This window comes from Staurois parvus, unplaced genomic scaffold (genome assembly GCF_062004578.1).
Source record: "Staurois parvus isolate SC_StPar_1 unplaced genomic scaffold, SC_StPar_1.0 ptg000694l, whole genome shotgun sequence".
Lineage (NCBI taxonomy): Eukaryota > Metazoa > Chordata > Amphibia > Anura > Ranidae > Staurois > Staurois parvus.
In genome coordinates this window covers 15,614-32,452 of record NW_028318490.1, presented here as the reverse complement: position 1 = coordinate 32,452, position 16,839 = coordinate 15,614, and the positions used below count along the sequence as shown (strand labels likewise).

At 44.2% G+C, this 16,839-nt stretch overlaps 1 protein-coding gene across 1 annotated transcript in view; it reads left to right on the top strand.

Annotated features, from left to right (window-relative positions):
- Positions 1 to 2,523: 2,523 nt before the first annotated feature.
- Positions 2,524 to 16,839, top strand: part of STIP1 (stress induced phosphoprotein 1) — a gene marked incomplete at its 3' end in the record, with an annotated part of 29,747 nt that continues 15,431 nt past the window's right edge. The window contains exon 1 of the mRNA XM_089652776.1: positions 2,524 to 2,666. Coding sequence (XP_089508902.1) covers positions 2,658 to 2,666 — 9 coding nt within the window. The remainder of the gene's footprint in view (positions 2,667 to 16,839) is intronic.

Genomic DNA, 16,839 nt, shown 5'->3' with positions numbered 1-16,839 from the left:
TATGTAGTCATTACGCCTATAGTAGAAAACTTTCCGTTTACAGAAAAACTAGAGCCAATTGACAAATTTCATTGTTGTATTTGAACTCAGAATGTGAAATTCATTAAGAAATGGATCCTTTTGTTTTCAAAACTGGCAAAAAATAAAAATTTGTTGAACAGTGAAATCAGCCAATGTGATTGTCTGGATTTTTTTTTCTCATTTTGTCTCTCATAGTTGAGGTCTACCTATGATGCCAATTACAGGCCTCTCTCATCATCTTTTTAAGTGGGAGAACTTGCACAATTGGTGGCTAACTAAATACTTTTTTGCCCCACTATAGATGGACAATAATGAGACAACCCCCAAAACAGGAATGGTTTTACAGGTGGAAGCCACTGACATTTTTTCCCTACTCATCTCTTCTGAATGCTTTTCCCTAGTTTTGCATTTGGCTAGGGTCAGTGTCACTACTGGTAGCATGAGGCCATACCTGGACCCTACAGAGGTTGCTCAGGCAGTCCAACTCCTCCAGGATGGCACATCAATACATGCCATTGCCAGAAGGTTTGCTGTGTCTCCCAGCAGTCTCAAGGGCATGGAGGAGATTCCAGGAGACAGGCAGTTACTCTAGGAGAGCTGGACAGGGCTGTAGAAGGTTCTTGACCCATCAGCAGGACTGGTATCTGCTCCTTTGTGCAAGGAGGAACAGGATGAGCACTGCCACAGCCATACAAAATGACCTCCAGTAGGCCACTGCTGTGAATATCTCCGACCAAACAATCAGAACCAGACTTCATGAGGGTGGCCTGAGGGTCCAACGTCCTGTAGTGGGCCCAGTGCTCACTGCCCGACACCATAGAGCTCGATTGGCATTTGCCATTGAACACCAGAATCGGCAGGTCCTCCACTGGCATCCTGTGCTTTTTACAGATGAGAGCAGGTTCACCCTGAGCCCATGTGACAGATGTGAAAGGGTCTGGAGAAGCCGTGGAGAACGTTATGCTGCCTGTAACATCGTTCAGCATGACCGTATTGGTGGTGGGTCAGTGATGGTCTGGTGAGGCATATCCATGGAGGGACCCACAGACCTCTATAGGCTAGACAATGGCACCCTGACTGCCATTAGGTATTGGGATAAAATCCTTGGACCCATTGTCAGACCCTACACTGGTGCAGTGGGTCCTGGGTTCCTCCTGGTGCACGACAATGCCCGGCCTCATGTGATGAGAGTATGCAGGCAGTTCCTGGATGATGAAGGAATATGATACCACTGAATGGCCCCCATGCTCGCCAGACCTAAACCCAATAGAACACCTCTGGGATATCATGTTTCGGTCCAACCGACACTGCCAGGTTGCACCTCAGACTGTCCAGGAGCTCAGTGATGGCCCTGGTCCAGATTTGGGAGGAAATACCCCAAGACACCATCCGTGGTCTCATTAGGAGCATGCCCGACCTTGTCAGCATGCATACAAGCACATGGGGGCCATACAAACTACTGAGTACCATTTGCAATTAAATTTCAGCAAAATGGACTCGCCTGCTGCATTATTTTTTCACTTTGATTTTTGGGGTGTCTTTGAATTCAGTCCTCTGTAGGTTGATAATTTTCATTTCCATCAAATGATGGGGCATCCTTACGTTCCTAACACATTACCCAGTCCATATCAGTATAGATATCCAGCAGCAGACTTTCCTCCATTGAGATCTGATGTGTTTTCAAAGTTTTAATTTTTTTTGAGCAGTATATATATATATATAATTTATTTCAGGTACTTATATAGCACCGTGCTTTACATATATATTATACATTCACATCAGTCCCTAACCCTCAAGGGGTGTACAATCTAAGGTCCCTAATTCACATTCATACATACTAGGGCCAATTTAGACAGGATCCAATTCACCTACCAGCATGTCTTTGGGGTGTGGAAGGAAACTGGAGTACCCAGAAGAAAACCACATGGGCACAGGGAGAACATGCAAACTCCAGGCAGGTGGTGCCATGGCTGGGACTTCCACCTGGCAGTACCCTAGTACTGCCAGGTGGAAGTGCTAACCATTTGGCCACTGTGCTGCCTATATATATATATATATATGTATACATTCATGTGTGTATATATATATATATATATAGATATTATTATATGTATATATATATATAGATAAATATGTTTTTTTTCATTATTATATTGTAGAGTGTATGGCCAGCTGTGCGTTCATCTCCTCGCACAGACATTGACCTTCCCAACAAAATGAGAAGCCCTCAAGCCGCTCTCATGGCGTCACGATTCCTGAATGAACGTAGGAGAGGCGGGACACTTTGATTGGCCAGCGCACACAACCAATACAATTTACCGCCTGGGACGCCGACCAATCCGTGTATTAGAAGCTTCCAGAATTCGCCAGCCAATTCCACCCTTCTCATGAGAACTTCACCAACCAATAAAACGCTGCCATTGTGGTAGGCGGGCTTTACCATGCTTGGCAACGCCCTAGGAAGTGATGAGAGAGACGCGGCTTCTTGATGGACGGCATCTTCAGCCAGTAGACGGCTTCTATTTTTAACCGGCAACGAATCATGTCTCGATTAGTAGGCGGGCTCTGAACTGTCATCTTCTAGTAGGTTCGAGAAGACGCGTGGAGAGGCCGGAGTCCCGGGGAGCAGCAGAGGCATGGAGAAGGTAGGCGGGCGCCCGGTTTGGCGAGAGGTGGGCGGCACAGTGCGGCTATTAGAACACGGCTGGGGAGTGGGCGCTGTGTGTCAGCGGGGGGCGAGCGGCCGCTTCTCCATAAACTTCAGAAACAAAGATGAGACGTGAGCCCATTCATTGGTTGTTGGATCCCCGATGCAGGGCATGGCAGCAATGTAGAACACAGCTCTTAGCCGCGCACTGGTGGGTTGGGTGACACTTCTATAGAACTTGTAGCTGGTGTCGGGGGATCTGCGGTCCATGAAGGTGGATCTGACCCCGATCATGGATAATTCATATTCCTAACCTCTTCCTCTAGTTCCAAACCTTGTGTTCAAAAATCTATAGCTTCCAGACAGCGATTGCCTGGTGATCCTGCCATGAAGATCTTTGTTAGGACACTTCCTGCTATGGATGACAACTGTCTACAAACTGTGCTCCTGTGTTGTCACCCCTGGTGGCGGCTCCAGTAATCCATTGGTCAGGCACGATTCACTGTTACAGTCAGGAAGCTGATCCAGGACAATGATGTGCTGCCAGGATGTCTGATGTGTGCAGGAAGTGGCTGATAGAGATCAGCAGCAGTGAAAAAAAAAAAAAAAACTGTTTTAGAACTGTGGGCAGTTTGAATCGCGATTCTGCTTGCAATTTCAAAACTCTCTGTTAAAATGTCAAATTGCACATCAGCATGTTCAAGTGCCATTCATTTCAATGGCCCCATAAAAACGCAGTGCAAATCTGCTGCGATAAATCACACAACACGTGTCACCCTAAAGAAGTTCTGAAACTTTTTTTGAACCACATGCGTTGCGCCATTTGGTTTGCACAATTGCAGTGCGATTTGTCACGTGACAATCACAGCAGCATTGCACCGTGCTTTTAGGTGCCATTGAAATGAATGATATCTGAACACGCTGAGGTGCGATTTGACATTTTAACAGTTCTTTGAAATAGCACCTGCAATAAAAAATGCCTATATGTGAATGGAGCCTTTAGCCTGGGTTCACATATATGCGATGCGGTATATCAAATGTGATTCGCACAGGATCCGCACCGCATTCCTGTGCAAATCACATGCGATTTGTGTGCGGTGCGATTGGAGCCATACATTTTGTATTGCTCTAATCGCACCCACACCAAAAACGTGCAGGACCCTTTTTTTTTGGTCTGCACTAGAATCGGATCGCATGGGTATTCACACCTATGCGATCCAATTCTGCACATCGCACCGCATTTTGCAGACCACTTTTGGGGTGTTGTTAACTTAACACACTTGCAGCGGTTTGCATGAACTGGGTGTGATTCTGATGTGGCGCGGAAATCGCACTGAAAATGCTGCAAACTCCACACCGCATCAGTGTGAACCAGGGCTTAGGGTTGGGCTGTATGTAAAGACGGCCAAGCTGCCCATACACTATACAATCTCTGTACGAACTCCTGTAGCTCTGGGTCACACGTGTTGCAGGATGCTGCGATTCCTGCACTGCATTGCGATCGCACTGTGTTTGTGATCTATTGCAGGTGTCAATAGAAAGTTAAGGACACCCCAAATTCATCGCAGTGCAGTTTGCCCGCACCGGATCTCATGATACAATACCACCCCGCTCCAAAAATAGTGCCTGCGCTTCTTTAGTGCAATAAAAAAGCATGAGCAAATGAATGCTGAAACTTCTGCGCTGGACGATGAGCTCCACAATGTCAGTAACCCCACATGGAGTACTTTTTGGGAATGCAAGCCTTGCTGCCCTCAATGGATCAGGGAAATCCAAAGAAGCTGTATGCAAAGAAACAAACAGAGGGCACACGGGCCTAGTGCATTACCTTCTAAAAATGAGATTTATTGAATAAAAAGTAGTATACTCACAAAACTTTTGCTCTGAGGAAGAGGTCCTGCCTCAAAACGCGTCAGATTTGGAGGCCTACAGTCCCCCAACAGCCACCATCTAGGGAGACTGGACGATGCTGACTTTTTTGTGATGTGCCTTTTGATTTTCTTTTGTGAGTATACTACTTTTTATTCAATAAATCTCATTTTTAGAAGGTAATGCACTAGGCCCGTGCACCGTCTGTTTCTTTGCATGCAGCTTCTTTGGTTTGACTTGAGCCCATTCAAAAGGAATGGGCTCAAGTCGCACCATGCCAATTTTGCATGTGAAACACATCAAAAACACACGTGAGGCCCTTTTTACATGGGCATCATCCATTCAGTAACTTTTTTTTTTTTTTCCAAAGAAAAAATGGATTCAGTCTACAGTTTAGTTCCGTTCCATTTTTCATCCATTATTACATCCGTTTTTCATGCTGACAGTATATGGGAAAGAATATTTTGCAAAAAAAAAAACTGTTCTTAATGCAACAGATGTCATCCGTTCTGTTTCATTGGATCTGGACGTTGCCCGTTTCATTTTAAAAACAGAACTGAACGGACCTGGATGTAAACAGATGCTCATCCGTTTACATCCGTGTGTCCATAGAAATGAATTGCTGTCTGTTTTCATCCATAATAGGAGGGACAAAAAACCGGACAGATGGAACACCCGTGTGAAAGGGGACTAAACGCACAAGCAGAAATTGTGGGGTGAGCCCACCCTTAGATCTAATGTCAGCTATGTAGTGCAAGTGCCTACCTGATTTAGGGCCAGTTCACACCGCTTGCAGTACAGTGCGTGGAGGTAGGTTATATGGTTTCCAATGGCATAGTTCACACCAGTGCAGTCATTTGCAGTGCGTTCCAGTTCCAGGGAAAAAAAAGTAGGACAGTGGCTAAATTGTTAGCACTTCCACCTGGCAGTACTAGGGTCGAATCCCAGCCACGGCACCACCTGCCTAGAGTTTGCATGTTCTCCCTGTGCCTTTGTGGATTTCCTCTGGGTACTCCGGTTTCCTCCCACACTCCAAAGACATGCTGGTAGGTTAATTGGTTCCTGTCTAAATTGGCCCTAGTATGTGTATGTATGAATGTCAGTTAGGGACCTTGGACTGTACGCCCCTTGAGGGTTAGGGACTGATGTGAATGTACAATAAATATGTAAAGCACTGCGTAAAATGACATCACTATAGAAGTACCTAAAATAAATAAATGGAACAGGCTGCATTTTTCTTGCACTGGACTTCACTGGATCGTGGTAAAACGCATTAAACAACGCACCGGATCCCAGTACACTGGATAAACACACCGGCCAAAAATGTGACGTGGCCCTCCTCCAACCCCCGCCCCCCCCCCCCCCCCCACCTGAAGGATCCTATTGTGTGCTTGCAGCTGCTGGTGGGAAGGAGAGGAGGGAAGCCGGCAGCACTGCAGAGGTAGGGGCGATACACATGGGGGCCTGGGCAGTGCAGTGCACAGGGAGGTTGGAGCAGTTACTGGAACCAATCCCCTGTCTAGCTTTCTGCAGCAGCTATAAGATGGAGGGAGAAGAGAAGACGCGGTCATGATCGCGGCATCAGACCCCAGACCTTCTCACTCAAACTCGTGATCGAAGGGCTAGCCGATCCAAAACTGCGATGTGATGTGTGTAACAATGCCACACCCAGCTGCACCCTGCACAACGATTTTCCAGCTAATGGATCACAGATCGATGTACCGGCTGCCTGAACGATTGTTACTGGGTCAGGTTAATTTGCAATTAACCCTTCACACTGCCACCACCTCCTTTTTGTACAGAGAGGAAACTCGGCGTTAACAGCTGTAACACTATAATGATTTAAATAATCGTCTGTATAAAACGGTCCGCAGGCCGCTTATACAGAGGTTTAAACAACCACAGTAGTGTCTCTTTAGAGGCAGGAATTCGTAAGTTGCAATACAGAGCTGTAGAAACAGTTCAACACTTTCAGAAAGAAAGATATTTATTACTAAAAGGTCAAATAGGAGCAATAAAAATATTTACAGAACAAAGATGTAACTAAGATAGATATATATAGATATATACAAAGAACCATAGCACAGCAAAGAGATATCAGAGAGAGGTGGAAGGGTTAAAGTACTTGCCAAAGTCCTGGGTTAGCAGATCCAAGTTTCAGAGCAAAAGGGCACAGGTCTCTCCAGGTGGTATTGATGTTAAAATGGGAGACGTCTTCAACTTCTTACTCTTAGGTCTGTGAGCCTGTTTTGTAGTCCCCAGCAGGGGGTGTCTCTTAAGTCAAGGCTCAATAACCCGTTTAGGGCGTGTAGTTATGGGCGGATGCCTCAGCTAGAGCAAAAATCGTCCATAACTCATATTTTGGCCCATAACTGTCCATCTGCACAAGGGACATTCCACCCGCGGGTAGATTATTATGCAGACAAGTCTAAGGATTATTTAGATATGAATTATGAACGTGTACACTGTACGGTTCGAGATCTATTTTTCTGCTTTCCTGTGTGTTCGAGACAAGGCGAGTGACCCATCAAACGGTTCGCCTGCTCATTGGCCATCTGATGTTATCTCTGGTTTTTATGTAAGTCTCTCATATTCTAAGATATGAGACATAGGGAAAACATGGTTTTAACAGAGGTTATCTGATTCTATCACCTATGCTGAGCTAGGTTTATGAGGTCGGAATCTCTTTCAACTCCTGAGAAAGCTTGCCTTATCTCTTAGGAGGTGTCACAATTGGCAGGTTCTGTGGACAGAGAGACTCCAACTCTCTTGGGGGCTTTTACAGCTCCTGTGACATTCCTAACTCACACACATACTGGCCACATGTCGCTGGGCCTCTCAGGAAGGGAGGGGGAAGGAGAATAAGGGAGAAATGGATACTCTTAACAAAATGGAGTCTGCGTCCTTCACTGTGTGTTGCGCACGTTTGCGACAGAAGCCAATGAGAGCCATACAGGAGGTTTCAGTAATTGCCCCCAACCCGCTGTACTGATTTCCCTGCCCACATCCTGGGCCTTGTATAGGAGGATTGGTGGTACCCCCTTAGCCGTGGCCCTGGCAGCACCCACAGCTCTCAGAATACACTGTTTAAAGGGATCGTTTAAAAAATCAGCAATAGGAATGCGCTAAATATATATCAAAATTAACATCATAAATATATGTGTAAAAAGTCCAAACATAAAAAACTTTTTAGTGAAAATAATCCATAAATTTCGTGTATATAAGTGTACAAAAGAAAGTCCAACACCACAAAGAACAGAAAATTTTCTTCTTTAAACATATAATTCCACCGTGCTTTATCCACCACCAAATGAATGGAATGAACTCACCAGAGCTCAATGCTGATTAGATTATAAATCAGCACAAGCGCGTTTGCTCTGGGAGCGATGAGTAAGTAGATCATGAAGTAGCACTCTATAGTCTAGACACTTCCAGATAGCAGGAACAATACTCTGCAGTGATTTTGAGGTATAGCCAAGACTCCTTATACAACGATCATCCTCCAATTGTATAGTAAAATCACTCAAAAATAAAGAAAAGGCATGATGGTGCAGCAAGTAAGAACCATTTAAAACTTTTATTTCAATTGCATCCTACTCACAAAATGAAGTGTCCACCTGACACTGGTATAGCAAGCGATCAAGTATACGGAATGGACGAGCCCCGTTCACCGCGGACACCTCGCCGACAGCTCCAGGGAACGTCCTGACGTCATCCAATAAGCTCCGCCCTACGCGTTTCGTCACTCTGACGTCCTCACGGAGCGGGCAAGGGATCGTTTGCTGGGAAATTTAGAAAAATTTCCCAGCAAACGATCAACTTCTGTCAAGTGGGGACATCCATGCCCTGATCAGACTCTGTCCAGTCCCTGTTGAACCTGCTGAATTTCAATCAGTACATGGCCAACTTTAGTATAATACTCCTTGTATGTTCCTGAGCAGTAGTAAATCTGTTTTGTATGAGCAAGGGTGCGAGAATTGTCCTGGGTCAGGTGACATGTATGAGGTTTGCTTAGATATTAGTAGAGCCCTGTGTTGTGTACAGTACAGTAATACCTGATGAGCAGGTTACAGAGAACTGGTGGCAGTGTGCCCAGGTTTTATGTATCCTTATCACCAACTGTATTCAAAGTTTGACATATAAAGCCTTTCTATTCATTGTGGATAAATCCCGGAATCTATAGGATCCCTTCCACCTGTACACCCCTATAGATCCCTGCTATGGGCCTATTGATAACTTCTTCAGGATAGAAGATAACCAAGTGATACATTGTGTTTTTGTTTTGTTTTTTTTTCTTCAGACGTACAAGGTTTTCTGTTGGTGAGGTCTTGCAAAAAAATTTTTTTTTCTTTAATACAATTAATAAACGCCCAAAAATTATTCTCTTTTTTTTTTTTATTTTTTTTTTTTTTAACTTTGGTATTAGTGGGTAGAAAAGTGTACATTAGGGCAGGGCTTAACAAATTTGCTTTAAATCTAGGAGCCAGCAAAAAAAATTAGGGGCTATTATTTTTTCTTTTTTTTAGTGTAGCGTGGGTTGTCAGTGCCCGGGGCAAGGCAACGTTTGGGTGACAATCTTCACATGACGTGATTTGCCACATGGTAATCACAGCAAAACCGCACCATGTTTTAGGTGCCATTGAAAATATTGGCACATGAACCTGCGTTTTGCAATCACAACGATTCTGCCGCAATCCCAAAGCGCACAGGTATGAATGGAGCTGCCCTGGTTCACACAGATGCTGTGTTTTGAAACTCACGGATTTGCATGACAGGCTAAATATTCCATGTTCCTATTGAGGTGGTTCACACACGTACGATCCACACGCATTGTGTTTTCAGTGCCAAGGATTCTGTGCGAGTTTGTACAGGTGCGGTCTGGACTCGCAAGTGATTGATTAGAGTGGCATGTGGAGATAGGATTGCTATTGACAGGTGTCTTTGCATTGAAGTCTGTGGGAGGCGTCTTTGCATTGAAGTCTGTGGGAGGCAGTGCGTTAACCCTGGCGCCAGGGTGCAATTTCTAGTTGCCATGGTAACCTGGGAATTGTCAAGCCCTGCACTAGGGCTACGTTCACACTTGTACAACTTGTCATGCTGCTTTGGACACATGAAGCCGTTCAGATCTATTCAACTTAAAGGATAAGTTCACCTTTCATGACATGTTACGTCTGTATTCAGGGTTTAACATGTTATGAAGGGACTGCCCTCCATTTTGACAGCTAGTGGGGGATCTTCTCCCGCTAGCTGTCAAAATTTAAAAAAACAAAAAACGCTCTACCTGTCCCCGCCGATTCTAAGACAGAGAACTGAGTGATCAAAGACCACTGATCGCTCGTTCTCTGTCTTCAGTGAGCGGTGACTGTCTGTCACTCCTCTGCTTTACCCCTCCAGCACTCACTGGAGCGTTGGGCTGTGGAGCAACCAGCTGACGGTTCAGATATCTGGATGGATCCCAACTTTAAAGTCGGGATCTCTGTAGAGTCTGGACCAGCTCTGTGACGTCAGCAGGCTTTAGCGCATGTCACAGCAGTGCAAAACAAAGTGCACTCCTGTGATCCCTAAAAGAGGTCTGGCCCAACTTTTCCTTTTAAATATGTAAAATGACAGTAAGGGCTTATTCAGACCAGGTGCTGGAATGTGTAAAAAATTGCACATTTTCCTGCACTGTGCAAAAATGCACTGCCTTTTACAGACACGTGCAGATGACATTAATTCTTAAGTACCATGCGCTTTAGTGCAGCATGATTTCGAAAATCATGCAAGCGCCTTTGTGTGTTTCTTGTGTATAGGGCCACCTATTAAAATGAATGGGCTGCCATGAATGCAACAGGCAAACAAGTGCATTCTCAGATGAACATGCTGGTGTTAAAGAGCTCTGGTACAAAGCCTTCCAAATGTATTTACAAAGCCATCTTAGACTCCATGGCTTGACAGTTGGATTGAGAGTACAAGCAACTGTAAGGCCTCTTTCACACAGGTGCTCCGTAGATCCGGTTTTCATCTGTCTGTTTACGGGTGAAAAATGGACCCCCATGTATTTCTATATACTTGCGGATGTAAACGGATGAACATCTTTTTACATCTGCTAATGTCCGCATCCGTTTTTTTAAATGGAAGAAAACCCTATTTTCTTCCGTGGAAAAACGGATGTTGACGGATGGAAAAATGGATGAAAAAACAGATGTAAACTCATCCGTTTTTTTCTTTTGAAAAAACTTCACTGAACTAAATAAAAAAAACAAAAAAAAAAACGTAACACCCATGTGAAAGGACCCTTACAGTTATCATTCTTGTCATGCCTTGAATGTAACCTTTTTAGGAAACTGTTAACTCATTGGGCTTAGGTTTTGCTTTATGGATCTTTTTAATAAAAGCATCTCTCCCTGTGTGTTGTGTATTGGCTGTGTTTTGGGCCCATCATGGAACTAAGACAGCCCAAATATTACGCTTTTTTTTTTTTTACTTCAACCAGCGGTTTGAACAAAAGAAAATGCCTTGATTCCACCATCCACACATTCGATGTGGATGGGGGAGAGCCTACTACTGTGATACTGTATTCTGAAAGAGGGGAGCCTGCCCGTGGACATCAGAATACAATGATCAGTGTTGCCAGCTATAGCTTGCAGCACTGATCATTCTGGAAAAAACAAATTGATCGGATTGACTTGTGTACAACCAGCCTGCCCACTAATGGATCGAAATTAATCTAGTCTTTGCCAAACTGGCTGAATTTTGATCCATGCGTGTCCAGCTTAAAAGTGATATTAAAGTTTTGTTGTTGTGTTTTTTTTTTTTTTTGTTTTTTTTGTTTTTTTTTAAATAACAAACATGTCATACCTACCTGCTCTGTGCAGTGGTTTTGCACAGAGCAGCCCTGATCCTCCTCTTGGGTTCCCTGCAGGCACTCCTGGCTCCTCTTCCTTGACCAATGCCCCTAATAGTAAGCTGCTTGCTATGGGGCCCACTGCTGCATGCTCACTTCTGAGCCCGGCTCTACGAGTCCATAAGACAGAGTCGTGGCTCGGCCCTGTCCTCCCCATTCTCTCCTCATTGGCTTACTGGTTGGGGCGGAGAGTTTTCCCTGCTGGCAGGACACAATGGTTACTGCTAGAGGCTATAGCCACTGGCAGTAATCGAATGTCAAAAAAAATCGTACAGGCCCTATATTATTCATTTTAGCACTTGAACCTTTGGCACTCAAATTCAGGAGCAACCTTGACATCCAGGGGGTACCCTGTGGGAGTTGTGTCCACAAATGTGCCTTGTTTGTGGACGATATTTTGTTGACTCTTTCCTCCCCAATCACATCCATCTCTAACCTTTACGCAGACTTGCAGTTCTTCTCCATATCGCGTCCCGAGGTCAACCATAACCAGTCACAAGCTATGAATATTTGACTAGGACATCCTACGATCCAGGCCCTTAAAAACTCTTTTCCATTTTAAATAGCAATCCGATGCCCTTCCATATTTAGGCATTAATCTGACCCCCTAGGTGGACGCAGAACCCCCCCCCTGGTTCGGTAGGCTGCACTTGCTTAAGATTAACATCTTTCCACATCTCCTTTACGTTTTCCAAACCCTTCCGGGGTCCATAAACTTACTAGACCTTAAGAAATTTAATTGAAAATTTATTACCTATATCTGAGGTGACAAAAGACCTATGGTGAATAAAGCTACACTTTATGCTCCCAGGTTGAGGGGAGGCCTGGGAGTCCCTGGCCTAATTAAATATTTCTAGGTGGCCAACCTGTCTTTGCTGGTTAGATTCCATACTCAGCAGAGCCGTCCCATGTGGATGCACATGGAATTATCTATCAAACCTGTAAGACCAGTCAGCCACCTTTTGTGGATGCAGGACAGGAACAACCCCACGATTTTTTTGCCCCACACTATCCTTCTCCCTAGGCGTATGGGACAGATTTCCCCCTAAACACAAATACAGATCTGCCCATACTGCACTGGCTCCATTGCTAGAGAATCTGGTATTCACCCCTGGTCTAACACCCCAGAACTTCCAGTGGTGGACCAAAAAGGGTCTCCTGCGTATAGCATATTTTTATGAACATTAAGGGGTCATGTCAATGCAACATCTACAAGAAAAATGACTTACACAAAATAGAACAATACTGTTATGCTCAGATTGCACACTTCATAAATTCCATGATGAGAAGGTCTGACCTCTCCACTACTACACCTATGGAATATCTATGTAGGGGAATTGACAAAAACTCAGACCAAATCTCCAAACTCTATGTTCTGTTCTCCATCGAGGTTGATTGATGGAATGCTTGGGTACAATAGGCCTGCCCATACATGGATTGAATCTTGGCCAGTCCCTGCTGAACTGGCTACATTTCGATCAGTGAATGGCCAGCTTTAGCCTCTGCTTGCTTTGAGACTTTAGGCTCATTTTAAAGTGAACAAATCATTGACACCCCACCCACATTCTGTTCACACTTACCTTCCCTTGTCACCTCATATGACTACTGGAGCCAAGTGAAATTATTCAGTATTTCTGGGTATGGGGGACCATGTGACTTTCTTCTTCCATACTCTGGTTCAGCTCTATGTGCCTTAGTAGTCAGTTTTCCAAACCTGTGCACTTTCACATGGTGGCAAGGGGACGTCCACTGCCCTGTGTTAGCATTTTGAGTAGCACCAAAGGGAAGGCTACTCTGATGCATGGTAATTGCACTATTGCTGTATGGTGGTGTGCAGTGCGCCAAACAATGCAAGGCCATTTAGTGCACATTCAAAATCAATGGTTAGTCTTAAAGCTGAAGTGTTTACAAAAATGTTATTGGGCTGTTGGCTAGGTACCAATAAAGTAATTTTAATGATTCGTACACCACTTATAGAAGTATTACTTACATGCAGCCTCTGATTGTGATGTCACTGCTAAAGTTTTGGCAGTGAAAGGGATAGCTGGGGTTGGATCACAGCAATAACTGCAGGTCCCTCACTGAGCAGTTCCTCCATCCAGAACACATCTTGTAGTCTTTTCAAAGATTAGGGGATTTGATTAGAGAAGATCGTGACATTCAAACATCCTTTGTTCAATTACAGATTGCATGCATACTTTGAAAAGAATACAAAACATTTCTGAATGGAGGAGCAGCACAGCGAGAGACCCACTATGATTTCTGTGCTCGATCCCCAACTGTCAGTTTTTCTGCCAGAAAATCATAAGTGACATCGCTGTCAGAGGCTGCATGTAGGAAACATTTGCCAAGAAAGACACAGTCGCCACCGGTACTTCTTTTGGTACATACCTAATGCCCCAACAAAATTTTTGCCCAAATAGTATTTTCGCAACACACAAAACCAGCAAAGCCCTAAGGATCTATTCACATGATGGCATTGTGCACTGCAATTCACATGTTGTCATTTGTTAAAGTGCAGTAAACTGCCCCCACTTCCCCCTATCCCCTCTCCCCAAGGTAAAGTCATAGTGTACTAGTATGCACTTCATACTAGCACATTATGACAAATGGAGAAACAGAAAAAGGGCGGACCGACCTAGTGCATTATCGTTTAAAATAATTTATTAAAGAAACAAAAATAGGTATCATACTCACAATGGACATAACACAGGCATGTCAAACTGAACAAGATGTATGATCCAAACAACATCTGAGTCCATACGATGGAACCCTGGATGACCAACTAGCTAACGCGTTTCAAGGACACAACCTCTTCCTCAGAGCCAACCAAGGCCCTTTTTCTGTTTCTCCATTTGTATCCAGTGTATTCGGACCAACCCGGTCTGTTGAGGGCAGCAAGCCGTGCATATTCCAGAAAATTCCAGGAACATTCCTATTGGGTCTACTGAGTCCTTTCCTAGCGCAGGAGTAAAGTGTTTGTTGTGTTGGATTTGACATTATGACAGACTTACCTGTAAAATGGATCCATCCAGCGGCACCCAGTCGGCACTGAGAGGGAATCCATTTTCACCTGGTCCTCTTCTGGCTGTGCTGGCTGTGGCCACTTGAATGGCTGAGCCACGATGACGTCACTCCTGCGCATGCGCTTAGAAGTCACAGTTGGTTTACAGCACAGGCTTCTGAAGGAACAGTATGGGTAATGCCATTTCTTCAGAGCACATGAGTCGGTGACATCACTGGTTACTACACAGGTAAATATCTCCTAAATGGTGCACATTTAGGTGATATTTACGGTACCTACAGGTAAGCCTTATTATAGCCTTTCCTGTAGGTACAACAAAAATAAAAAATTTTCTCCCACTTTAAATACCACAACACATAAAAATGGGGACACTGCATTTTCCTGCAGATTGATGCACAGGACAATTGGGCTGTATGTTTAGGGTCGTTGTCCTGCTGGAAGGTGAACCTCTGCCCCAGTCTCAAGTCTTTTGCAGACTCTAACAGGTTTCTTTCTAAGATTGCCTGGTATTTGGCTCCATCCATCTTCCCATCAACTCTGACCAGCTTCCCTGTCCCTGCTGAAGAAAAGCATCCCCACAACATGATGCCACCACCATGTTTCACGGTGGGGATGGTGTGTTCAGGGTGATGTGCAATGTTAGTTTTTCACCACACATAGCATTTTTCTTTTAGGCCGAAAAGTTCCATTGTGGTCTCATCTGACCAGAGTACCTTCTTCAACATGTTTGCTGTGTCCCCCACTTGGCTTCTCACAGACTGCAAACGGGACTTCTTGTGGCTTTCTTTTAACATTTGCTTTCTTCTTGCCACTCTTTCATAGAAGGCCAGATTTGTGGGCTGCACGATTAATAGTTGTCCTGTGGACACATTCTCCCACCTGAGCTGTGGATCTCTGCAGTCCTCCAGAGTTACCATGGACCTCTTGGCTGCTTCTCTGATTAATTCTCTCCTTGTCCGACCTGTCCGTTTTAGGTGGACGACCATGTCTTGGTCGGTTAGCAGTTGTGCTATACTCTTTCCATTTTTAGATGGATTGAACAGTGCCCTGTGAGATGTTCAAAGCTTGGGATATTTTTTTTTATAACCTAACCCTGCTTTAAGCTTCTCCACAACTTTATCCCTGACCTGTCTGGTCTATCACATAAAATCCCAATAAAATACATTTACATTTTTGGTTGTAACATGACAAAATGTGGAAAATTTCAATGGGTAAGAATACTTGTGAAGCACTGTATGTCCCTGTTTGGAGAACCTTTTTTTTTTTTTTTTTTTTTTTTTTTTTTTTTTTTTTTTTTTTTTTTGCAAGAAATTATTTATCCGTTGCAGATGTTTGTATCTGATCCATGAGGGTGCTTTTTACAGATTGCCTTTCTTCAGTACTTTGTGCTAGTTTCTGGCATTTAAAATTAGTGTTTTCTGTCCTTTTGATAATTACCTTGCAGCTAAGAGATTGTATATTGTCTTCAGGAAAGAAAATCGTGAAAACTGTGCTTTTTCTGGATTCAACCCACGCTGCCCGGAGTGAGTCTTAAAGGGGGTGGCACTTTGTTAGTGTTCCGGAATGCAGGGAGTTGGGTAAAGGTTTCCAAACCTACGGGTTAAGGGGCTGTATTGTGTATACAGGATATTCACGACCTGTGGCCCTCCAGTTCTTGAAGAAAACTGAGTATAACATTTTTTTTTTTTTTTTCTGTTAAAATGGATGTAAATCCATACTTTAGCAAACAAAGTGTACTGTAGTATAATTTTACATCCAGTGTGTATCATAAATGATTGCTTTTTTTATTAAAGCAGCACTTCAGGGAAATAATGTACTTTCCCATGCAGTGAGGCTGTGCGCACACATCATGGGTTAACTGCTGGTTTTATTGAGGGGCGCAAGGAAAATCTATACTTACCTAATCCTTCGATTCTCCGGAAAACAGCGCTCCCCTACATCCAGCGGTAGACTGTTCTTGTCGTCCTTCCATCCAGAGCCGGTCTATGGGTGTGATTTTGAAGTCAGGAACAGTCCATTCACAAGACCACTAGCGTGTGGGGGCAGGATCGGCAGGGACAGGTCTTGCGCTCTGAGGATTGATGGATTAAGTAAGTATATCTCTGCTCTTCTAACCACTAGACAAACATGAACAGTTAACCCATGCAGAGCGTGTACAGCCCCACTGCATGGGAAAATAAAAATTTTGCCCGGACTTCTTCTTTAATGAATTACTTGTTATCACTTTTTTTTTTTTCTCATCCTATGTTGCATCTTCGTGCTGCTGATCCCCCTGCAGCTACTTTTGGCTGCATGGTATTTTTCAGGGCAAGTTTCTGGATGGTGACAACAGTGGAAGATCATTTTGTCCCTGACAATGTCTTCTTCCTTTCCATCCATGCTGCATTTGAG